Source organism: Cibotium barometz, chromosome 36, assembly GCF_041138505.1.
Source record: "Cibotium barometz isolate CiBa-2024 chromosome 36, ASM4113850v1, whole genome shotgun sequence".
NCBI classification, from domain to species: Eukaryota; Viridiplantae; Streptophyta; class Polypodiopsida; order Cyatheales; family Cibotiaceae; genus Cibotium; species Cibotium barometz.
The window spans coordinates 39267258-39293877 of NC_141081.1; the positions used below are offsets into that span (position 1 = coordinate 39267258).

Consider the following 26620-nt stretch of genomic DNA (forward strand, 5'->3'; position numbering starts at 1 on the left):
CACAGAGAGATGTTTTATAGAGTATCAAAATTTTTTAAAACTTTGTAGTTTTCTCTAATTCCAAATAGATTGGAAGATATTTTTTTTTTCAAAAAGACTAATTGCCAGACTTTACCTTAGAAATTGCTATCAAGATTGACTATCTTATTTATATAGATCGGATAGACTAATGTATAAGCATAATTATGACTTAGCTATAGCGACTAGAGATGATCTCGCTGGTTTTCATTAGAAGTTGCTTCTACATGGTCACAACTTTAGTCCCATGCCCATGCACAACACTTGTAATATATACATGATGGGATTTATATGTAGTAGACACTTTTCCTAGGAATTAGGCACCACTAGTTCAAGCACTTGCATTAAGCCTCGTCGTCGATAACCATCTAGTATATTTCTAGATGTGGGGACCAATAGTAGGGCACAAGCTTGGAATATAGTAAGACCCATTTTCTAGACCTTTCTCAAATCAACAAAAGCACTTTTTGTGGTCATGGTATGACTCATCGCCTAGGCCTTCCTCAAATCAGCAAGAACTTTTTGTGGCTTCTTTGACCACACCAATTATTTCTCCAAATAGCCTATATCCCTAGTACTCAATAATGCCAAATCCCTTAAGCAAGAGAGGCCACCTAGCTCAATTGTAGTTATGGACAAAAAGTTTACTGCCACATGTCATCTCATGTTCTTGACTCCCCAAGAAAAGGGATGTCAAGTAAATGTGGAAGAAATCATTAAAGAGATTCAAAGAAAGCAGTTTTGAGTTGGCATAATCTTCAAGTTTGGAGGAGTAACACATAAGGAACACCTTTCGTCTATTGCCCATGCACATCATCACCTGCATATTTCATTATGGGCATCACATTATTTTTCACATCTTGCACCTTAAAGTAGCCATGGACACATGCACTTTTTGCAACTAACCTTTTCAATGCCAACCCTCCAGGTATATCTCTAGATGGGTGACCATGGCGGGCGTAAGTATGGACCCATGGTATAGAGAACCATTGACTGTGTAGGTACCTCCAAAGGGCTTCAATGCATATGACCTTTTCTTTGAATCTAATTTAAGAAAACCCAATCTACCTTGGTTGGTAAACCATAAAGATGCCACTCTGTAAATAAGCATCATATTGTGAGGTCTAGGCATAATATTATGATGCGCTCAGGGCCTCTTTTACTAACCACATGAATTTTGAGGGTGCAAGAAATTTCCACAATAGAACTATTCCTTGCACGAAGAACTTTGACATTGCGCATTCCTTTCATGTAGTCTCGACTAGCTACCTATCACTAGGGTTTCTTAAAACCCTAATGGTAGGTAGCCGTGCTACCTATCACATTGGGGCTTCCTAAAGCCAATCACCAATAGGCCATGCATTAAGTTGTGGATTGGTCCCGAATCATGCATCATTGTTTCTTGACTTTCTTGGGGAGTCAAGTTCATGAGATGCTATGTGGCAGTGGACTTTTTGTTCATAGCTGCAATAGAGTTGGGTGGCCTCTCTTAATTCCAACCTATTAGGATCACCCAATATTTTTGAGTGTTGATTAGGAGGTCACACTATGAAGAACATATTATTTTGGAGCTTCGGATGTCTTTTCTTTCTTTTTGTATTTGGAGATGGCTCCATTGTAGAGGTAGAGGTTTTTCTTCTCTTAGACTTAAATTGAGTTAAATTTCATTTGTACTTTGAGTGAACATTTTCTAAATATATTCAAGCACAACACTAGCCTTTATATAAAATGATGTTGCATGTCTTTATCGTATGCACATGCCTAAAATCATAGAAAAAAGGGCAAGCCTGCTATGATATTGCAAGTCTTTCCTGTGTACACATGCCTAAAATCATATAAAAAAGAGGAAACCGTTATGAATCCTTATCCCCTAGTCCTCTCCCGCCCCTACCCATGACCCCACTCTACGGCTTGATCTAGAGAATTTTGACAACTCATTATATGAGGTGTATAAATTCCATTCTTGTGCTACTTGGCAACTAGGAGCATTCCAACAATTACTAGAATAGCCCTGGTCATGAAGTGGGTTGGGGGGGGGGGACGAGGAGGAGGAGGGAGAGAGGGATCTAGGAGCATTTAGACAGTTAGTGTTAGAATACTCCTAGTCATGAGGTGGTTGGTGGGGTGTTGGGGGTGGATTTTTTACTTTTGTGGGCCCAAGTAGCATAAGAATGACCTTTATACTTATATAATACTATTTTATGCCACCCTATGCACACATTTTTGAGCAAGAATATAGAGTGTTTTTTTTAAAAAAGTAGATTATTATGGACTAAAGACGTGTAGTGCACTTGTAGACATGCATTTCTTAATGAAATTCCTACATCTATGCACATAATATACCAGATTGAGTGTTGAAAAAAATCACAAAGCTCTCCTACAACAGCCCTAATGCTCTAGCTGCTTACTCTTGGCTTATGTGACGGTTATAAACTTTGGTCTATATCCTTGGGCATTCTCTAGAGTTATCCCGACCACCTTACATTACAACTACCCATTTTCTTGAAGCTCCAAGCTAAAAATATTTTTTCTTCATGCTATTGGGCCTAATCCTTGGCTCTATTTCTCTAGGTGGTGTTCTCCAGGAGGTGATTGCCCTACATGGTTTTGGCAAGGTTGCTTGCATTACATTGTTTTGGTTGGATTTGCTTGCACTCCATTTCTCCTCGTGGTGGTGCTTTCCTTTCATCGGTTTGTCTAGTTTTCTGTTGTGCCTCACTTCTCCAAGTGGGGTGCCTTGGTGGATATTAGACCTTTGCTCTTCTTAAAGTGGAGTGATTGTGTGTGGGAAGCTTCTCTCTTAGACCTTGAGAGTAGGAATATCTATATCCTTGGGAAAACTCTGGAGCCTTACATTATAACTACCCATTTTCTTGAAGCTCCAAGCTAAGAATGTCTTTTCTTCATGCTATTGGCCCTTATCCTTTGTTGTATTCTCTAGGTGGTGTTCTAGGAGGGGAGATGATTTTCCTACATGGTTTTGGCAAGGTTGCTTGCCTTTTTACATTACTTTTGTTGGATTGCTTACCCTCCATTTCTCCTCGTGGTGGTGCTTGCCTCACATGGTTTTGTCTAGCTCTCTCTTATGCCTCACTTCTCCAACTAGGGTGCCTTGTTGGATGCCAAATATTTCCCCTCTGCTTTCAAGTGGAGTGATTGTGTGTGGGCAACACCTCTTGAGCTCCAATCTTAGGTCCTAAGACGATTTCCACACATCCCTATGCGATTTATTTTCTTGAGGTTACGACTTGGTAACCTTGTAAACATGATCGTATATTTAATATAGATATTATTTACAAAAGAAGAAGGATAAAAGACAAGGAGAAACAAGGAAAATGAGGAGGATATTTCTTTTCCTCCTCCTCCACCTCTTCTTCTTCATCTTATTTTCCTTAATAATAATGATAAGGATAATAAGATAAGCAATTAATTAAGTAATACATATTATAATAATAACACTACTTTTTTAATAAGATTAAAACCTATTTAGGAAACAAATGTAGGCTTGTAATGCAACAGATTCACATGCCTTGTAAAGGTGGTCAAGCCTTGTAAATAGGGGCCAAGGCGGTTGGGGGTGGGGGGGCAAGAGAATAAGTGAGTGTGAAAGGAGAAAGAGTATATAAGACAATTATAAGCCCTTATAATAAGTGATAATCAATAATCATCTTACTAATCACCTTCTTGCTCAAGCAAGCTTTCATGGTGGCGACCTTCTCTCTCATGAGGTGGTGCATATGTGTACTGTAGGTGATGAGCGCAACCATGAATAGTCTGGTTTGATGCTTTGTATGTTCCTTTCTTGCCTTAATTAGCAAGGTTGATCATATGTTGCAAGCATTTGACACGTGGAAGGCTATTTGATGGATTTGAAAGCATTTGAATATATTGGGAAGAATCTTGTGCATTTATTTACCTTTCCAAGAAATTATACATGCTGTGTGGTAAGGGCACATCTCTTGGTTGACATGTTTTGCAATGGTGGTGGTTATTGGATTAAAGAGCCATGCATATGGAATATGAAAATTGTGATATATATATATATCCCGCTGTCTTCCTTGTCTCTCCCTCTCCCATCCTCTTCCAAAGTACCTTTCTTTCCCTCTCTCTCTCCCATCCTCCTTATGCATAATCTCTCCTTCCTTCCCTCTCACTCTTTCTCCCTTTCCCACCCACCCTTCCTCTCACTCTCTCTCCTTCCCTCTCTCTCTCTCTCTCTCTCTCTCTCGTCCCACCCTCTTCCCTCTCTTTGTCTCTCCCCCTCTCCCTCCTTCTTCCCTTTGTCCCTCCCTCCCTCCCTCCCTCGCTCTCTCTCTCTCTATCTCTCTCTCTCTCTCTCCCACCCTCTTCTCTCTGTCCTTCCTTTCCCTCTCCCTCTTCCACCTTCCCTATGCATAACCTCTCCTTCCCTCTCTCTCACTCTTTCTTCCTTTCCCACCCTCTCCCACCCTCTTCCATTCTCTCTCTCTCTCTCCCCCACTCCCTTCCCTCACTCTGTCCTCCCTCTCCCACCCTCTTCCCTCACTCCTTCCTTGCTCTCTCCCTCTCCCACCCTCCCTATGCATAATCTCTCCTTTTCTATCTCTCACTCTTTATCCCCCCTCCCTCTCACTCTCTCTCCTTCCCTCTCTCTGCTTATCTCTCCCTCTTTACATTTCCTTCATTTGTATGCTTAATGAACGAATTAGGGTTTTGTACCTCATATATATATATATATATATATATATATATATATATATATATATATATATATATATATATATAGATAGATAGATAGATAGATAGATAGATAGATAGATAGATAGATAGAGAGAGAGAGAGAGAGAGAGAGAAGGGGGGAGCTAAGTTGGGCGCTGGAGGAGAGCATTCCAAAATTTACTAAAATAGTCTTGGTCATGAAGTGGGTTTTGGGGGGGGGGGGAGAGAGAGAGAGAGAGAGAGAGAGAGAGAGAGGAGCATTCCGACATTTTTTGTTAGAATACTCCTAGTCACGAGGTGGTTGGTGGGGTGTTGGGGGGGATTTTTTGCTTTTGTGGGCCCAAGTAGCATAATAATGACCTTTATACTCATATAATGCCATAGTATGCCACCCTTCCTATGCACACTTTTTCTTAGCAAGAATATATAGTGATTTTTTTAAAATAAGTAGATCATTATGGACTGAAGACGTGTAGTGCTCTTGTAGACGTGTAGTGCTCTTGTAGACATGCATTTCTTGATCAAATTCCTACATCTATGCACATTATATACCAAATCGAGTGCTGAAAAAAATCATAAAGCTCTCCCACAATAGCCCTAATGCCCTATCTCCTTATTCTCTTTGCTTATGACAATTAGAAACTTTGGTCTATATCCTTGGGCATACTTTAGAGCTATCCTGAGTACCTTACTTTAAAACTACCTTACTCTAGAGTATGCCCTATCTTCTTATTCTCTTTGCTTATGACAATTAGAAACTTTGGTCTATATCCTTGGGCATACTCTAGAGCTATCTTGAGTACCTTACTTTAAAACTACCCATTTTCTTGAAGCTCCAAGCCAAGAATGTATTTTCTTCATGCTATTGGGCCTAATCCTTGGCTCTATTTCTCCAGGTGGTGTTCTCCAGGAGGTGATTGCCCTACATGGTTTTGGGAAGGTTGCTTGCCTTACATTGTTTTGGTTGGATTGCTTGCACTCATTTCTCCTCATGGTGGTGCTTGCCTTTCATGGTTTTGTCCAGCTCTCTCTTGTGCCTCACTTCTCCAAGCGGGGTGCCTTGATGGATGTTAGACCTTTCCTCTTCTTAAAGTGGAGTGATTGTGTGTGGCAACTCCTCTCTTAGTCCTTGACAGTAGGAATATCTATATTCTTGGGAATACTTTGGAGCCATCCTTAGCACCGTACATTACAACTACCCATTTTCTTGAAGCTCCAAGCTAATAATGTCTTTTCTTCATGCTATTGGGCCCAATCCTTGGCTCTGTTTCTCTAGGTGGTGTTCTCTAGGAGGTGATTTCCCTACATGGTTTTGACAAGGTTGATTGCTTTACACTACTTTGGTTGGATTACTTTCCCTCCATTTCTCCTTGTGGTGGTGCTTACCTCGAATGGTTTTGTTTAGCTCTCTCTTATGCCTCACTTCTCCAACTAGGGTGCCTTGCTGGATGCCATACCTTTCCCATCTTCTTAAAGTGGAGTGATTCTGTGTGGGCAGCTCCTCTCTTGAGCTCCTCTTGCAGACCCTGAGAGAATTTGCACACACATCTCTATGCGGTTTTTTTTCTTGAGATTATTTCTTGGTAACCTTGTAAACATGATCTTATATTTAATATAAATATTATTTAAAAAATAAGGACAAAAGTACAAGGAGAAACAAGGAGGATGAGGAGGAGATTTCTTTTCCTCCTCCTCTTCTTCATCTTCTTTTTCTTAATAATAATGATAAGGATAATAAGATAACCATTTAATTCAGTAATACATGTTATTATAATAACACATAAGAAGGAAGAATTAGCCTCATCATTAACATCAAACTCCAAACTTTATCCTCATCACATACTTGGTTCACAGGGCAATGTATTGATGCTCATGAACAAAGACAAAGATGGGCATTAAAGAGGTCACATGCATGGGAGGTTGACATGTTGGTTGGACACATGTAATATAACATTATAGAAAGGTTGACACATTGGTTGTGGAAGACACGTGTATGCAATATAACACCATGGGAAGCCTTCTTATGCATTGGATGATATTGTGGAGAACATCATTTGGCCTATATCGACACATTTCAATTGTGTCGGTTGTAAAAGGATCCGTGTTGTGTCGGTTATAAAAGGACTCCTATGTTAGTAATTTTGAGCGCTTATAATTGAGGTACAAAACCCTAATTCAGTCATGGTGGATGCTTTGGGCTGTTATGGAATAAATATGATGGTACTATCAATGAGCTACAAGATGGAATTCTAGGTCAATGGGAGATAGTTAGCTGGACATAAACGCTAATTTAGTCATAATCTGTGCGGATTGAAGTTGATGGACTGAAATTGAATGGTTTACATGGTCTAAAAGCCTCATCAAATGTCCATATACTTCCCGATTTAGATGTCATTTTATTTGTCGACTTGAATGGTTGACTTTTCCTAAAAGTTAAAATAGAGGCGTATAGGCCATTGGTTGAAGCAAAAAGGAGAACATATTTGGAAAATAGGTACTGGAAGCTTTCCAATAAGCCTTATATCTCTAAATTCCGACGACTTTACATTGGTCATCCAGGAGATACAAATTTGCAGCCATGATGTAGACCTCGCAAAGAATCCAGACATATTTCAAGAGATCATGGATCATGACAATGTAGAGTATGTGTATGATGTTGAGGTTATTAAATATGTTGAAAATGATGGTGAGAATATATGCATATATGTTAAGCATGCCAATGAAGGTAATGCACATGCCAATGTGGGTACTGTTAGTCATACAAATGAAGGCAAGAGAGGGAAGGAGAGAGAGTGATAAGGGTATGAAAGGGATAAAGATTGATAAGGGTATGCTCATGTTAGAGATAAGGTGTGTATGTGTGTAGCAAACCATCTCATGTTAGAGATGAGGTTTGTGTGTATCAACTCTCTCTCAATATTGTGAGAGAGGAGGAAGTAAACCTTGGTTTTAGCTAAAGCAATGCAATAATCTTTTTGCTAACCTTATCATGATCTTGCTTCTATTGCGCTAACATGGTATCACAGCCAGTTTGCATCAGAGGGTCTCTCTTCGTTCTCAGCGGCTTCCACTGCTAGTAGGTAACTCACTCACAGCCATTCTGCCCATTGGTGTCGTCTCACCGACTATGTTTGCTAAGCGGCCCAGGTGTGGTGACGCTCTCTACATGCGAGGCCAGGAGTTTTCTAGCAGGCTGCAGCACAGGTCGTTGCATATGTGAGAGGGGGAAAAAGAACAAGCTTAATAATTCCAAAATAATTACTTAGGGCAAAGCAAAATAGAGAGTTGCATATGTGAATATGGGACACCCGGTTTATAAAGGAGCTAGACACTCCTCTTGATATTCTATAAGAAGGCAAGTAGTAAGACCTTTTCTACCTCCCCATCATCATCATGGGATTTCACACTTGACACGTTCGATGGAGAAGGGTTTCACACTTGGCAGGCCAAGTGCGGTATGCTCTCATGGGCAAGGGTTTGTGGCCTTTTGCTAAAGGCCACGAAGGTGATGGATTTTGATGATTCGGAAGTTGTGGAAGATGATGGACGAGCTCAGTCCATTATAGCTCTAAATATGGACAAAAGGCTCATCTATCATGTGACCAACATGAAGACTGTGAAGGCAATGTGGGATGAGATGGCAAAGTTGTATGGAGCAAAGGGTAAACACTCCCGCATCTCTCTCCAAGATGAATTTTTTTGGCCTTGAAATGCAGAGTGAAAAATCCCTTAGAGGCTTCATAAGCAACATGAAGAGCATAATAGGACAACTTGCAAGCATCGATGCAAGAATTAATGCTTGCAAGAATCGAAGAGGAGGACTCCGTGGTGGCAGTTCTTCTCAAGGCGATGTCTGATGAGTTCTCCGACCTCATCCCCACCCTAAAGCACCTTCCCAACTCTACCTTCGAAGGCATAAAGGTGGCTCTCCTTGAAGAAGATCAATGACACTACGGGTAAAGAATGGAGGATCTACATCGACTTCTCCTACTACATCAAGTGAGACTTTTGTCATGAAGCATAACATTAAATGCTCTTATTGTAACAAAAAAGAGCATACAACCGATCAATTTTTCAAAAGGTACCCCCATAAGCCCAAATGTAGTAAGTGTGGAGAGCAAGGGCACACTACTTCAAAGTATCCACAACATGCTTCTAAACAAGAGGCGGGGAACTTTGTATCTAATACCTCTACTCCTAATGATAGACTCCTATGATAAAGGAGTGTTGTAACAAGCACACGTTGTAACAAGCACACGTTGTAACTCACAGGCCAATTCTTGTAAGCACACATTGTAACTTACACATGATGGACTCATAAGCACACATTGTAATTCACAAGCCAATTCTTGTACAAGCATATGTTATAAAGGCTTTTTCCCTGGTGTAAAAGTATGTTTAATGTCTTCACATGTCCCATGGTTAGCATTGAGGGGGGTGTTGAAATTGTATGCTCATGTTAGAGATAAGGTGTGAGTGTGTAGAAAACCATCTCATGTTAGAGATAAGGTTTGTGTGTATCAAACCCTAGCCTAGAAGCTATAAAGGGATCAACTCTCTCTTAATATTGTGTGAGAGAAGTAAGGTGTTCTTATAAACCTTGGTTTTAGATAAAGCAATGCAATAAGCTATTTGCTACATTGTATTCTCTCTCCACCTTATCCTTATCTTGCTTTCGTTGCGCTCATCCACTTCTCCTAATAACAGGTGGGAGAGGGAGAGAGAGAGGGGAAGAAAGGTACTCTGGAAGAGGATGGGAAAGGGAGAGAGAGGAAAGAGGGTGATATGGATATATATATATATGAGAGAGAGAGAGAGAGAGAGAGAGAGAGAGAGAGAGAGAGAGAAGGGGGGAGCTAAGTTGGGTTGGAGAGGGGGTTGGGCTGAGAGGTGGTGGTGAAGGTAGTAGGAGGAGATGGGAGGAGGTAGTCGTGGAGGGACTAGAGAGAGAATGTCTACATTTTTAGAGAGAAGAGTTGCCAACAAAATATCTCTCCACCATGTTTCCTAAAAAATCACACTCTATTATTATTTTTATTAAGATGTTGATGAATTTCTTGGACAAGATAGTGCAAACCGAGGAGGAAGAATTGGCAAGGACTATGGGCTTGGTCATTATATTGGTAAAATGAACAAATAAGTTCTTGCTGATTTTTCATTGTAAATACTCCAAGGAGGAAGAAATACTCCAAGGACTCTAGGCTTGGTCATTATGTTTGTAAAATGAACAAAGAAGTTCTTGCCATTTTTCATTGTAAATAGTTCGATAGCCTTGAGGTTACACTAGCACTTAAGGCAGTTACGAGGTATCTAGGTTGGTCTATTTGTTGAGATGTCAAGCTCAACATGAGCTGACACTCACGAGGCGCCTATATGATCGTTCGACATTTACATCACTGGTGGGTTTGGTAGCTAGCATTGACCTATCTTCACCAGAGATTCTACAGTTGGACTACACCAACTAGTCAACACCACTCCACTTAGCGTGTTCACATTATGGACTACTTGTATACACTCTATTATGTGTGTTATTCACTCTATCTTCTTTGTAGACCTCTTTTATTGTGTGAAGAAGAAGAAGAATTTTCAGCCTCTCACCTTGTGTGTTCTCTTCTAGGGTTTGTGTGAGTGTGTGTGTGCTTGCAAGAGCTTAAACTCTCTTTTCCCCTACATCTTTTTATGGTATTAGAGCCTGGTTCATGCTAAGGCAAGGGAAGCAAGGGAAGCATAGGAAGCGGTACGAGAGGGTAAGAGCTTCATCTACTCTTTCCTCTTTGTGTTGGCTACTACACCCTTGTCGGAAGCTCCTTGGGAGGCACTGACAAACGAACTCTGATTGAGAAGCTTTCTTTGCAAGAGCAGAGTTATAGGGCAACTATATTATTTGTTGGACTTCATTTTCCAGGCCGAAAACGCATTTCGGGCATGTTTGAACCCTCGTTTTTCAGTTCGCAGGCGTTCACGGGCATTGCGGGTAAGTTTCGATTCTCTGCAGAACTCTGTTTTGGAACTATATTGTTTATTGCACTTCATTTTTCAGGTCGAAAACACATTTCGGACGCGTCTAGACCTCCGTTTTTCAGTTTAGGCACTGTGGGTAAGTTTCGATTCTCTGCAGAACTCTGTTTTTGGAACTATAGGAAGAGTGATTGGTTGTGCAGACACTGTGTGTAGTACTACAAAGAGGTCTTAAAGTTTCCATTGGGTATATGTATGCAAATTGAGATCGCTGGTTGTTACAGTTTGGATATAGTATGTACCGTTTGCAGATAATACATCAGTTTGTGTAGGTCAAATAAGAGTGTTGTTTTTGGTAAATTTGTGTTGCAGACAAGATGTCGAATGATGGAATAAACCAGATTGTTTGCAGAGAAGCTTGACAAAAATAACTTCCATGCTTGGAGATTTAGATTGACAAATTTCTTGATGGGAAAAGGTTAATCAGACTACATTGAAGGTGAACATGAGGAGGCACCAGAGAGATATCAGAGATTAATCCAACTGCTGTAGATATAAAAGAATTCAAGGATTGGAATCAAGGAGCAAGGAAAGTCATATATTGGCTTTCTATCAGCTTATAGGACACTATGATTGGGCATATACAGGATGCCAAGCCACCTAAGGAGGCATGGGACACCTTGGTGAAGCTGTAGGAAACTAACACTAAGGCACGAAAGATTTAGTTGAAGAATGAGGTTCATAATGTGGAGAAGAAAAATATATTATGCCTTGAAGATCAAGGATATTTGTGAAAGCCCTTGCATGAATTGGTGTTTCTGTTGTTGATGATGATAAGATGGAAGTGTGTCTATGTGGTCTTGGCCACAATACAAGGCATTCAAGACATCTATTCAGACTCATGAGAACATTCCCAACTTCACAAATTTGGTGTCAATGCTGATCATGGAAGAGAAGAATTCGGGTGAAAATCAATAATTTTCACAAAACAAAAACAGTTCAGAGCAACATGCATTCTACACAAGTGCAGGTAGAGGATGAGGTAGAGGTCATGGTGGATGTGGCCAAGGTGGTGGCCAAGCAGGTAATCAGAATTATGGTCAGTAGTAGCAGCAACAGTCCTAGGATTCACAACACATAGGTGGAAGAGGCCAGTTTAGAGGCAGTGGGAGTCAATGAGGTCGTGGTAATTGGTAAAGGCAACATAATGATACACGAGGCTATTTTTACTGTGGCAAGCCTGGACATGTGCAAGCAGATTGCTATAAGAAATTGAGTGACATGCAAAATGAAAAAGTGCAGCAAAACAACTATGTGTTCTCTAGTAGAAATAATGAGGATAATGAGAGGTTTTTTGTTATGCAATATTTAGTTAATGCTGTGTCTGAAAATGATGTAGTAGCATGTAAGCATGATGTATGGTATGTTGATTCAGGTGCTTCGAACCACATGACAAGTCATGGTGAGTGGTTCAAGGAAATGAAAAGTCTTGAAAGACCATGTTTTATTGAAATAGGAGATGACACTGCTCATCTGATTTTCCATATTGGAGCTGTGCCATTGTCTATGCAAGATGGTAAGGTGAAGTACCTTGCAGATGTACTTCATGTTTCAAACATTACAAAGAATCTGGTTTCTATTGGCTAGATAATTGAGTAGGGTTTGTAGGTCTGGTTTAACCCTGATAGGCTGTTATGTAGAAGACTGTAAAGATAAGTGCAGGTTGGTTGTAAAAGGTAACAGAGCGGGCATAATGTTTACATGTGAATGTAAATATGCCTGAAATGAGTGCTGCAATGTTTGCAAATGGTTTAGGAGTTGTTACAGATACAGACATTTGGCATAAGAGAATTGGGCATGTAAATGTGCAAAGAATGAAGTCTATGCAGACTAAAGAAATTGTGACAAGGCTGCGTAAGTTTAAGGTTGAAGGTATGCAGAAAGTATGTGAAGCATGTCAATTTGGAAAGCAAACAAAGCATGTATTTTTACATGACAGAAATGTGAGCAAGAATGTACTAGATGTTGTGCATTCAGATGTATGGGGTCCTGCGAAGACTCTGTCTATGGGTGGCTAAAAGTACTACGTAACATTCATTAAAAGTGTGGGTGTATTTCATGAAGGAGAAAAGTGAAGTGTTCACTCATTTTCAAAATTTTAGAGTGATGGTTGAAAAACAGACAGCAAAGCATGTGAAGTGCCTAAGGTCAAATGGAGGGGGAGAATACTTCTCCAATGAGTTCTCTGAATTCTTGCAAAAGAATGGCATTCAGAGACAATTTACATGTAGATACACTCCGCAAAAAAATGGAGTTAAGCAAAAAAGTAGGCACATTGCAAAGATAGCATGAGCATTGATGGTGGTAGAGAAGAATATGCCACATAGCTATTGGGCTGAGGGGCTGTGTCTATACAACAGTTTATATCATGATTAAGACTCCTACTGTAGCCATACATGATGTAATGCTAGAGGAGAAGTTTACTAGCAAGAAACCTGATTTGTCTCACTTAAAAGTTTTTGGATGTATTGCATATGTACATGTGCCAGATGAGTTACGTACTAAGCTGGATCCAAAAGCAAAAAAATATGTTTTGATGAGATGAGTAGCTAGTATGCTGTTGTGGTTAATGTAAGTGGAATGGTTGCACAGAATGCAAGTCAGCAATCACAGTCATTGAGTGGACTAGGAGAGTCCTCATCCAACGGTTCTGTTAATAGACCATGGAGTGGCAAGCTGCGTATCATAATACCAATCCCGGAAATGTAGTTGGTACATCACATAAAGGTAAAGAGAAAATGGTTGAGCCCCTTGGTATGCCTGATATTTCTGCAAGGCACTCTTCTTGATGGAGAGTCTAGTGGCTCGGAGATGAGCCTTGAGAGATGAGGAGCTTGAGATTCCAGTAATGAAGACACTTGGTGTGAAGAAGGCTATGGAAGCCATGAATGGAAAGTTACAAAGATCTGGAAGAGTCAAAAACGTTGTGCAGAGATTGACTTATGATGGTTATGTGGCACATCATTATGCTTGTATGGCAAAAGTTGTGTAGGTTGTAGAATCCACATGTTTTGATGAGGCTATTGGAAATATGTGTTGGGAGAAAGCTATGGATGAGGAGATGGATGAATTGTATGAAAATGAGACTTGGGATTTGGTGCCATTGCATGAAGGCAAGAAAGCTATTGGTTGTAAGTGGGTGTATAAGGTGAAACATAACAGTGATGCTAGCATAAGCAGGTACAAGGCTAGATTGGTAGCCAAAGGATATGCGCAGACACATGGGATTGATTATGAGGAGACATTTGCCTTGGTTATAAAGATGATAACTGTGAGAGCTGTGATTGCGGTGGCTGCAGCTAAAGGCTAGTTTTTACATCAGATGGATGTAAAAAATGCGTTCTTGCATGGTGACTTGCAAGAATGGATCAACCACTTGGTTTTGAGGATACAGGTCACCGGAGTATGTATGTAAGCTTCGTAAGGCTTTGTATGGGATGAAGAAATCTCCATGAGCATGGCATGACAAGATTATTGAGTATCTTATCACTAATGGTTTTCATATGGCAGATGTAGATCACTCTTTGTATGTGCGCAAGAGTGATAAGGGTATTGTGATCATCACCATCTATGTAGATGATCTTATTGTTGGGGGCGACAACTTGGATGAGATTAAGCATGTGAAGTCTTCTCAAAAGGAAGTTCAAGATAAAGGATTTGGGAGATCTGCGCTAGTTTTTGGGAATTGAGGTCATTTGCACACCTTATGGTATTTGGCTCACAGAGACAGTATGTATTGGACATGTTGTCCAAGTATGGGATGGCTGATTGTAAAGAAATATCGATGCCATTAGATCAAAATGGCAAGCTTAGTGTGCAGATACAGGTTATGTGTTGGAGGATCCCACTATATACAGGAAGATTGTGGGGAGTTTAATCTATGTCAAGATCAGCAAGCTAGATTTGAGTTACACTGTTGGCTTAGAGAGCTAGTTTATGGAGGTTCCGTGCAAACCACATCTTGACAATGTGCGATGCACACTTTGGTATTTGAGGACCATTGTTGATTATGCATTGTTTTATGCAGCCGATGTACTACATTGGAGCTATATGGGTACATAGATGCAGATTGGACAAGTAGCATCTCAGACATGAGATCTACCAGTGGATTTATGTTTTCATTAGGGAGTGCTGCTGTGACATGGAGGAGCAAGAAGAAGCCCACAGTTGCCTTGTCAAGTATAGAGAAGTTGCGGTGGCAGCGTGTGAGGCAGCTTAGTTACGCAAGCTACTTTTGTTGATTTGGGGTTGCTTGTGGAGAGAAAGGTTGTCATATATTGTGACAATCTTAGCAGTATACAGTTGGCTACTAGGAACCTAGTTTTCCATGCGCGGACGAAACACATTGAGGTACATTACCACTTCATCAGGGAGAGAGTCTTGGCAGGTGACATCGACTTGGCCTACGTCAGCACATAGGAGCAGGTCGCTGACATCTTCACGAAGGCCTTGGGAGTTGAGAAGCTCCATAGATTTTGAGATATGCTTAGAGTTCATGAGTTGGAGTTGAGCTTGAGGGGGAGTGTTGAGATGTCAAGCTCAACATGAGCTGACACTCGCTAGGCGCTTGCATGATCGTTTGACATTTACATCACTGGCGGGTTTAGTAGCTGGCACTGACATATCTTTGCTAGAGATTCTACAACTGGACTACACCGACTAGTCCACACCTACCCACTCCACTTAGCGTGTTCACATTATGGCCGCTTGTATATACTCTATTATATGTGTTAGTCACTTTATCTTCTTTGTAGACCTCTTTTGTTGTGTGAAGAAGAAGAATTTTCAACCTCTCACCTTGTGTGTTCTCTTCTAGGGTTTGTGTGAGTGTGTGTGTGCTTGCAAGATCTCAAGCTCTCTTCTAGGGTTTGTGTGAGTGTGTGTGTGCTTTCAAGATCTCAAGCTCTCTTCTCCCCTACATCTTTTCACTATTGTCTCCTCAAATAATGATAGAGTTATACTTGTAGAGAAATTCGAAGCCATTAGGATTTTTGGGTATGTACGTGGGGTTTCGGCTATAAGATCATCCTATTTTTTAAATTACATCACACATGCTTTAGATAGAAGCTAATAAGATGGATGTAAATCTCTTAGAGATATGTACAAAATAGAAATTTTTGAGATTTAGAGGTGAGATTGAGTTTACATCTACCGAAGAACCGTCAACATCCTTAAGCAATATCAAAGAAAAAAGAAGCTACCGAAAGAGGAAATCATCTTCTACCACTAGTGTGTAAACTTTATGTAATTGCCTTAAGATGTATAATTTTCATAAGACTAAGCTTTTATGATGCTACTTGAGTTCCAAATTTTTCACTTGATTTATAAATGGTGATCATTAACAACATATGTTGGATCTTCATGTGATTCATCAGAAGTAGACTTTAACACCCTCTTCTCATACCTAATGTCTATTCTTTTGTACCACCACACTGAACAAGTTTCCTCATTGGATTAACATCATGTATTCCACCTCCAAGTGATGTTCCCTTTTTAAAACCACATCGAGCTTGCCAATGAGATCGTTCCATGCCTTGAGTAGACCATATGGCTAAGCCTTCCTCTTCGGCAAAGTAAGGTCCATGAGCCTCCAAAATGCGCTGCAAAGTAAGGTCCATATTATAAGTACTTTAAAACTTAAAAAAATTAAAAACACTTTTAGATATAGTTTTATACAATTTGAAGAACTCTTACCATGTAGTTGGTGATACTACTATCATCCCAAGCTTCTACCATTAAAAGCTTCTAACAACGTTCTTGAAATTTAGTGCATCATCCATTGTAAATGTCATCTTTTGCAAACGAATTACTAGGTGGTCAAGTGCAACCCATACGTTTGCCTTTGCCAATTGAGTCTTTCCTCCATTGCTCCTGCTAGGAACAACCATATGCAACTTTTTCCATGCATTGCTGCTTCACGAGTAAATCTCCCTTTTCATTACGTGGTGGGGAAATAAATTTTCTCGCCTTTGCTCCACTAAATCATGGCTTGCAAGGTGAGTTTCCACGTATCCTTGACATCTTTTCATCCTTTTTAATCTCCACTTGACCTCTGTGTAACCCAATGTTTGACAAAACCTCTTCTACACTCTTGCATGTCTCTTGAGGATAACTCTATGGTTGCATTCTATAGGCAAAGCACACGTACTCATATACCAACTTTTCAAGAATCCTTACCATGGCATGTAAAGTGCAAAAGTGAACCCTTGTTAAGGGTATCTTTAGAATAAGATCCCACTTTGGATCCAATTAGGATGTTTCCCCTCACGTATTATAAGATGGTCACGAGTTGAGGCACCCTCCTTTCCTATCTTTGCAATTTCCATCCTTCCACTTTTTTATAGATTTCATGTAATATAGGTGTGGAAATTCTACATTGGATCCACACGACACACCAAACATGCATTTTAAAGTTTTTAAATCTCCTGCAAGATGCCACTATACATTGTATTCACCAAATTCATCTACTTTTAGGACTTCTCCCCTTGTCTAATGTTCAACCATATTTGGTATTATACTTGTCAAGTTTAAAAAAAACCTTTAATATTTCATGGTCTTCTTTTGGAACTTCAAAAGCAACAAGCCACCATATGTCATTTTTTTATTGAACTTTTGATTGAATATTGAAATAATCTGAATGCTCTTTTGTGATGTCTAGACTCAGGGCTCTATTCATTAGGGTCAAGCTTACTCTCTCTAACTTTTGTCCTTGGACAATCTCACATTCGTTGAGTTTTAATACAAACTTTAGTGTACCACCACATTCTTGAACTGTCATGTTATAGAACTTGACCATTGCATTTTGCACCTTACATACATCTAGCACAAAATTGTTGAATTTCATCATCTTAAATATAACCTGTCTCTTACATTTATGTGTACGGCATAGATGCATAGGTTCACCCCAATGAGTTCCATGTTGCCATATACATAGGCAGTGATGTGTGTGAACACACTTAGGACCGCCGGGGCACTTTTTCCCTCTTTAGGAGGTTTTTTCCCCCGGCTTGTATATACGCCCATCCTTCTAGGGCTAACTTATCTTTTGTACATTGATACAATCTAATACTTTTTGTGTTGTGTGCATTCTTGCTTCTTCTTCTCCAAGCTTTGTGTGCTTTCCTGCAACCCTAATTCCAACAATTGGTATCAGAGCAGGCATCGACTCCCAGGGTTACGCCGCCAGCACCCTTCGACTCACGTTCTCCGATTGAGGTGAGCTTTCACGAGCGCTTGCAAGTCTCTATACTCTGCAAATATGCCCGTAGGGCTTTGCGTTCTCAGAAAGCGCATCTGAGGTCGTTTCGGGCTCCGTTTTTGCATTTTAAGTTCTGCACAGGTGTTTTCGTCATTTTCTGCAGAAATTTCGACAGTGCAGTTTTTTGCAAAACAGGCATACGTACTCTATTGTGGACCGTGCTACATAGCACGAGTTGTTATCTCTTCAGTCTTTGCTTCATTATAGGTAGCTTTTGCATCAGTTTCAGTCAGTGGCCATGGCTGATAACAGCAATGATGTATTTCGCATTGATGACAAATTGGATGGAGATAGCAACTACCCACTTTGGGCATACATGATGCAGCATGTTTTGGTTGCAAAAGGAGTGTGGAACATTGTGCAGGGTATGGATGTACGTCCAGGTTCTGTGGATGTAGGATCTGTTTGAGGATGTTGCAGGTTCTAGCAGCTCTACTGTTGCTGCTATTTTACCCACTGCTGAACAAGCTCGTTGGGATGGTAAAGATACGCAGGCTCATGCCTTGATTGCACTTTCTGTCAAACGTAACATCACCCCACACATTCGTTCAGTTAAAATAGCAAAACAGGCTTGCGGGTGTATGCAGGTCGTAACGAGGCAAAAATCGCTTACCTACGTAAAGAGCTAGAATTGAAGATTATGCAGGAAGATGATGACATGAATGTTTTTCTTGCTGAGATTAAAGATCTCAAAGAACAGTTGATTTCTGCAGGTGAGATTATTCCTGATCATTCTCTTGTGCAGACTGTTCTCGATGCTTTACCTGAGACATATCAGACTTTTGCTTCCATGTGGAGACTTCTTAATGAGGATAGACCTGATGCTGTCAAGTATGATACTTTAGTCAACAAGCTCTTGCAACAAGAAGCGCAGTCTAGGCAAAACAGGGCCAGGCAGCGTGCAGTTGATCAAGCATTTATGGCGGCCCAGCAGCAGCAGAGAAGAAGTGGTAAGGTAGCCCCTTTCACTATTTCTTCTCCTATTAGTAGGTCTGCAACTTCTTCACCTTCCACAGGTAGCAACAATAAGTCTGAGAAGGCTCTTGATAAAGGCAAGAAAAAGACCAGGTGCAACTATTGTAAGGCAAATGATCATGTCGTTAAGAATTGCCCTAAGCTAAAGGCTAAAGAGGCAAAGAAGAAAGAGTCAAATGCAGCCACAATAGCGGATGCTTCTACAAATGCAGATTCTGCAAATGTTGTGCAGGATACAGAATGGGCGTTTAGCGTGTATTGCCAGTATGACCCATCTGTACATGATGCATGTTTGGCAGTTTTTGTTGACTCTCATGTATGGTATTTTGACAGTGGTGCTACAAAGCACATTACCTCGCATCGTGATATGTTCACTTCTCTTGAGGCTGTCCCTAATGGGAATACTGTCACATGTGCCAATAATACTTCTTGAATCTATTGTTTGTCTCTGCACTTGCTAGACTTAGACTTGTAGTCAAATTTGTGGATGACAGATATACTGTTCATGATTTGACTTCTGGTGATACGATTATTGTATCTGGCACCTTGTTTCGTGGATTGTATAGGCTCAATTCTTATGACAAGTGTGTGGAAGATTCAGCAAATGCAGTTTTTGATGAAAAGATAGTTTCAGATGCAAAACTATGGCATGCTCGTTTTGGTCATCTGAACTTTGCTAGTTTGCTGCGTTTGCAAAAATTTGATATGGTTACTTCATTGCCCCCTCTTGAGGCACCATTGAAACATGTTTGTGAAGGCTGTATTTTGGGCAAAATGCAGCGTTCTGCGTTTCCAAAGGATGGTTCTGTGCGGGCCACTCGCAAATTGCAACTTGTACATAGTGATGTATGTGGGCCTATGCAAACTCCGTCATTTGGTAAACACTTGTACTTCGTGACTTTCATTGATGATTACTCAAGGCATGCATGGGTATATCCACTGAAGGCTAAGTCTGAAGTGTTTTTGTGCTTCAAACAGTTTTTTCTTATGGTTGAAAATATATCCAATTGTACTGTGGGCACCCTCCGTTCTGATCGAGGGGGGGAGTACTTGTCTAAAGAGTTTGATGCATTTCTGGCTAGTCGTGGGATAAAACACCAATGTACAGTGCCGTATACCCCTCAGCAAAATGGTGTTGTTGAGAGGAAAAACAGGTCACTTATGGAGATGGCACGATGTATGGTCAAGAGCCAAGCTTTGCCACATGCGTTTTGGCTTGAGGCTGTCATGTGTGCTGCATATGTACTCAATAGGTGTCCCACTAAGGCCTTGCAGTCTATTACTCCATACAAAGCTTGGCATGGCAGGAAGCCTTCTATTGGTCACTTGCGTGTCTTTGGTTGCTTGGCCTATGCTTTAGTGCCTGTGCAACAACGCAGAAAATTGGATGATAAGGCTATCAAATGCATTTTTGTTGGTTACAGTGCTGAGAGCAAGGGTTACAAATTGTATCATCCGCCGCAGTCAAAGCGTATCTTGATTAGTCGAGATGTTGTTTTTGTGGAAGATGTTGTGCAGCCTTTGTTATCATGTACCAAAGAGACAGGTGTGAGCTCACGGGATGTATTTGATACATTGTTGCCTCTATTTACAGGTGGGAATTCAAATGTAAGTCCTAAAATGAGGTAAATATTCAGCCTATGCAGATTTCAAACGACATCATAGATCAGTCTATTTCTGATGCAGATTTACAGGATGTAATTTATGAGGATAGGGCTGAAAATGAGCAGGCTAGAGGTATGCCTAAATGGCTGGTGCAAACCTTGCGTGATAGTAAAATTGATGCACCTATGCCTAGTCGTACTCGTTCAGGTTCTCAGCATGCCTCTTATGCATCAGATTGTTATGCTTTGGCTGTGTCTAGTATGTGTGAAGAGGAAGGACCTCTTTCATTTGATGAGGCACAAAATTCAGAAAATTGGTTGGCTGCAATGCAAAGTGAATATGATGCTATAATGAAGAATGGTACATGGTCTTTGTGTGATTTGCCTATTGGTAAAAAGGCCATTGGATGTAAGTGGGTTTGTAAGTTGAAACGAAAGCCAGATGGCAGTGTTGATCGCTATAAGGCTAGACTTGTTGCAAAGGGTTATGCTCAAGAAAAGGGCATTGATTTTGATGAGACCTTTGCTCCCACTTGTCGTATGACTACCATTCGTAGCATTTGTGCATTGGCAGCTCATAATGGTTGGAATGTACATCAGTTGGACATAAAGATTGCGTTCTTGAATGGAGATTTGCATGAGGAGGTGTATGTATCGCAGCCTCGTGGTTTTGTTCAAAGAGGGCAGGAAAACAAAGTGTGCAGATTGAAAAAGGCTTTATATGGTTTAAAGCAAGCTCCACGAGCTTGGTATGAAAAGATACATGCATATTTGACTACACATGGTTTTCAGAATAGTCCAACAGAAAGCACTTTGTATGTTAAACATGTGGATGATGTACATCTAATCATTGCTCTCTATGTCAATGACATGCTGCTCACAGGACCAAATGAGAGTCATATTGCTGATTTTAAGGCTGATTTGAATGCATCTTTTGAAATGTCAGATTTGGGGCATTTGCATCATTATTTGGGGATACAATTTAAGCAGTGTGATGGAGGTATTGCTTTGTGTCAGACAAAGTATATTGAGACATTGTGGCCTTGAAGACTGCAAGCCTATTGCTACTCCAATGGAGACAGGTTTGAAGTTGAGTCTTCATGACGCTGGAGATCACTTTAATGTCACACTCTATCAGACAGCTGTTGGTTGCCTCATTTATGTATGCATTACGAGGTCGGACATTCAGTTTGCAGTCCGTGAGCAGGTTTATGCATAGCCCAGGGTCTCAGCATTGGAAGGCAGTTAAACGCATCTTTCGCTACTTGAGTGGCACCATATATCTTGGGTTGTTTTATCCCAAGGGGGGATCGTTGCCGCCAGATTTGCATGCTTTTTCGGACTTAGATTGGGCTGGTTGCTATGACACAAGAGTGTCCACAAGTGGTTTTTGTTTCATGCTCGGTAGCTCATGCATATCTTGGTTGAGCAAGAAGCAACCTACTGTGGCCACTTCGAGTTGTGAAGCTGGGTACAAGGCAGCTTTCATAACTACGGTTGAGTGTGTGTGGCTCAGACGGCTTATGGCTGATTTGGGTGTTGGATAGGAGTCTGCCACCTCTATCTACACTGACAGTCAGAGCGCATTGGCAGTTGCGAGAAACCCAGTTTTTCATGCTCGCACAAAGCACATTGAGGTGCATTATCACTATGTCAGGGAGAGACTCTCAGCAGGAGAGATCAGCTTGGCCTATGTGCCAACACAAGACAACCTTGCCGATCTTTTCACAAAGGCGCTTCCTCGTGAGAAGTTCGAAGCTTTTCACAAAGCTTTGGGCTTGCTCCCCTTTGTGGATTGATCTACTTCGGGCATGGCACTCCCCTATACATGAGTGCCAGCTCTCGTTCACACCATCACTCCCAGGGGGGATTTGTTGCCATATACATAGGCAGTGATGTGTGTGAACACACTTAGGACTACCGGGGCACTTTTTCCCTCTTTAGGAGGTTTTTTCCCCCGGCTTGTATATACGCCCATCCTTCTAGGGCTAACTTATCTTTTGTACATTGACACAATCTAATACTTTTTGTGTTATGTGCATTCTTGCTTCTTCTTCTCCAAGCTTTGTGTGCTTTCCTGCAACCCTAATTCCAACATTCCAGAACTTTACCATTCAAAAAATTTCATGCTTGTCCTACATGATATGGTTTTGGGAGAGGAAAATTCATTTTTTCTTCATAACCCTCTTAAATCCTTTGTCTAATTGCTTGCAATTAGCAGCATATGCTCTTAAGGCAATTCAAGCTTTATCACGTATGCCTTGGGCATTGATGGCTGTGAATGTCTTGGTCACTTCATGCATCTTATCTCTTGTTATATCTTCTGACATTGCTTTAAACTTCTTGTCTTGGAGTGTAGACCTTACCATGTCCTTTGAGAGCACTTTAGCAACTGAGCTATCCATCTCATCACTTTCTATTGTAAGCAGGTGTTGGATATCCTTACAAGCTCTGATTCGTCACTCCCATTGTCCATCTCTGATGACCAACCTATCCATTGGTTTTAGGTGCTCTTGGCCCGAATGTAGTGTTGTTCTCCAACATTCTTTGCATCTTCTTATTTGCTTTCTCAAGAACATGCACCCTCTCGCCTTTTGAGGTTAATCCTTGCCTTCCAAATGGGAGGTTACATCGTTCGAAGCTACCTATGTGGTAATTTAGTACATGTAGAGCATGTTAGAAAAATCAAGGAAAGCCAAGATTTGAAGCTTAAAATGTGTATAGGTTTGAAGTGTTGGCCAATACCTATCACTTCATTTGAAGGTTGAACTTTGCCTTTAAAGAGCTCATCAAAGCTGCCAAAAATAAAAGATAGGAGGTCCGAGGGGGATGGATCATGGTGGCTAATATATATATATATATCTTTTTGTGAGATTGCTTTATGGGGCCTAGGAGGCTTCAGGCTTTCTTTGCAACCACATGGAAGCATGACGAAGGGTGAGGTGGAGGAAGGCAGGATCGCATGTGGCGGGTCAAAAAGAAGAGTGGGAAGTTAAAAAAGGGGCGGATGAGGTGGCGGGGGTGGTGTCTCGTGATATCATGATGAGGATAGATGGGGTGCTGATGATACGCATGCACAGCGCGCCGCTAGAGGAATGTGGACTGACGCCAGCGCGCGTACGGATTCCTCCGGTGGGCCCAGCCGGTCATTTTTCTCCTTGCTTTGGACCGTCACTTTCCACTCCTTGGGCGGCCACGCGCCGCTCGAACTGTGCGGCCGCCCGCACGGCCCTCTGCTCGGAGGGAATGCAAGTGCGCCCTGCAGCCGGTCAGACGCCCCCCGCTGCAACCGAGGATGACCGGCAGCTGCCAGGTCCCAAGTGCCCCCGATGGCGTGCGAGCTGTTGACTGACAGAGCGTCCAGGCACGAGGTCGCACGCCGTTCGGGTCGGCGTGACGGTGCCCACTGCCCACTGCTGCCAGCCACCCGCCCAACTTCGAAGTTCGGGCAGGGCACAAGTCGGCCGCCCGAGGCGACCAGCCGGACCTCCCGTCAGGCGCGGCCGGCCGCGGATAGACGGCGGTTGGGTGGTGTGACGTGAACCGACGGGCCGTCATATAACGGGCGTTACCGTTACCCTTGCATCATCCTTCTCGTTTGCAAACGGTAAGACGAAAAAAGAAAAGAAAAATAATATTAATCCGCTGAAGAAAACCGTTCTCGTGCTCTCGCCACTGACAATGCTGACATAGACAAATGCCCCAGCTGCTAATCAAGTGTAGTTAATAATCATCTCTCTTTTGATCATAGAATTTAGCAACCTTGAAGGACAGTGCCACAGTGGGTAGGGCTACGGAGGGTGGCTAGAGCCGCCTTTGAAGGGCGGTACAGCGCTTAGACATTAATGGATTTCTGCAGGGCTTTACTCTCTTACTTAGCTTGCGGCTTAGCAATTGCAGTGCTACTTAGAGTTTTGTGAGGGGTGAAGGTGTGTGCTTAGATGCAGATTTACAAGTGCGTTGGCCTTGGTTTATAGTTTGATGATCTTCTTGAAGTGAGGTTAGGCTTAATTATCTACAAATTACAAGACGAGAAAATAGAGGGAAAAGGGTTGAGAGAGAGAGGGAGGGAGAGAGAGAGAAGAAGAAGAAGAAGGGGTTACTAGAAGTGTGACGGCCTAGTTAGTTTGCCTAGTGGTCTGCACAGTTGAGTGTCCACTCACCAATCGAGTACCAGAGTGTTTACACATATTTGAGTTTTTGGCCTTCTCTCAGAGCGTGCTAGGAAACGTGAGAGAGAGAGAGAGAGAGAGAGAGAGAGGGGCTAGAGAGAGAGAGAAGAGAGAAGAGAGAGGAGAGTGTCCTCGAGCTGTGCGCACCTCCGCGTGCTTTAGAAATTCCGCAAATTTCTTCTCCCCTTCTTATACTAGTCCTTCGAATTCGAACCGGAGACAAAGGCCTGCCGTGCAGTCGTACGCTTTGGGGTATATAAATAACGCAGAGCTTGAGAGCGGATTATCAAAGCAATACAGCAAGCTTTCCATAAGTCTGATCTGTAGTGCTGAGAGATATAATAACTTGCTTGGCTAAAGCTTGTGTTCTGTGTGAGCTATCAACATACACATACTAGAGAAGGCCAAAGCCTTGTGTGCATTGTATTTGCCTTTGTGGGAGCCTTGGCTGATGCTTTCTCTTGGTGTGAGCCATCAACATACATTGCAGGCATCGTTTGAGCTTTCGCATTCATAGCCAGGGGTAGTTAGCAAGGTTGTGCGAAGGAGTACAGCATCTTTCTAGGGTACAATCTTTGTCGAGAGTGAGAGCTATATATATATATATATATATATGTTATTTTGCTCTGTTGAAGGGAGTCATAAGTAGCGCAATTGGATTGGGGTGTTGGTGCTTGGCTAGAGAGCAATTGCAAAGGTAAACCTGAGTGCTGCGCAGAGAGCCATATAGGGGTGTGTTGCTGCATATACACATAACAGTTCTTTGTGAGAGACGTCGTGGTGAATTAGGGTGCCCACACTGAGAATGCAGTGCTACGTGAGGTCTGGACGAAGGGCATCCCTGAACCTGTCGCAGGAGTCGGAGGAGGCGCCCATGGACATCATCGAGAGGCTGGCTAGCGAGAACGCGGTGGTGGTGTTCAGCCTGAGCACCTGCTGCATGTGCCACGTAGTGAAGCGCCTCTTCTGCGGCCTGGGGGTGAATCTGACCGTCTACGAGCTGGACGAGGAAATGGGCGGGCAGCAGCTGAAGGACGCCTTGGCGAGGGTGGTGGGCGACTCTCAGCCGGTCCCGGCAGTTTTCATTGGTGGCAAGCTGGTGGGAGGACTGGACCACGTCATGGCCGCCCACATCAGCGGCGCTCTTGTACCTCTTCTCAAGGAGGCCGGCGCCCTGTGGCTTTGAAGCGTGCTTTTCATCTTTTTGGCCCATAATATAAACCGACGTTTCTCCGCCGACGCCCATTTTTGTAACGAGGTCGCGGCGCCTGCTCTTTTATAATTCTCTCCTTGTATCTACGCATATATAAAAATACAGGAAAAAAAAAGCAAAAAAGCCAAAAAAAAGACTTGTTCCCTTTACTTTTTAATCAAGCCTTGGGTTAATAGCCGTTTAATTTACTTGGAATTAATAGCCGTTTAATTATTTAAGGTCCGTCCTTTTTTTTTGACCAATGTTTTCGATTTTCGCGAGTTTGTAACGTGGAAGTTAACGAGTCTTTTCAAGCTTTTTGTGCCGGACTTTGACCATGGCATTCCAAACACAAATCGTGCACATACGTTTATAGGCAGCGCCGACCCCGCAAAAGAAAAAGTCAACAAAATGCATATCCTAACAAATACAGGTGGCTCTAATTTTCATCCTTAAAAAAATGTAAAAATTAAAACTGCGTTACAGCAACTTATGTAGCTAACGTCATAACTCACGTTTGCTCATACGGTGGAGTGCGCGACGTCTTTAACTCTAGCTTCAAACGTCGATGCGATTGTCAACTGCCAACGCTTTTATTACTATTACTCTCTCTCTCAAGTCCCACCGTTGGTAGTATATGCCCTCCACGTTGATACCCCCCTCTCTCTCTCTCTAAGCAACCAGG

General features: G+C 41.9%; 1 protein-coding gene across 1 annotated transcript; it reads left to right on the top strand.

The window, feature by feature from the left end:
- The first annotated feature begins 24303 nt into the window (after positions 1-24303).
- Positions 24304-26151, top strand: LOC147617881 (glutaredoxin-C1-like). Its single transcript, XM_086776132.1, has one exon. The coding sequence runs from the start codon at positions 25549-25551 to the stop codon at positions 25927-25929; it is 381 nt and encodes a 126-aa protein (XP_086632258.1). The 5' UTR covers positions 24304-25548; the 3' UTR covers positions 25930-26151.
- Positions 26152-26620: the final 469 nt, after the last annotated feature.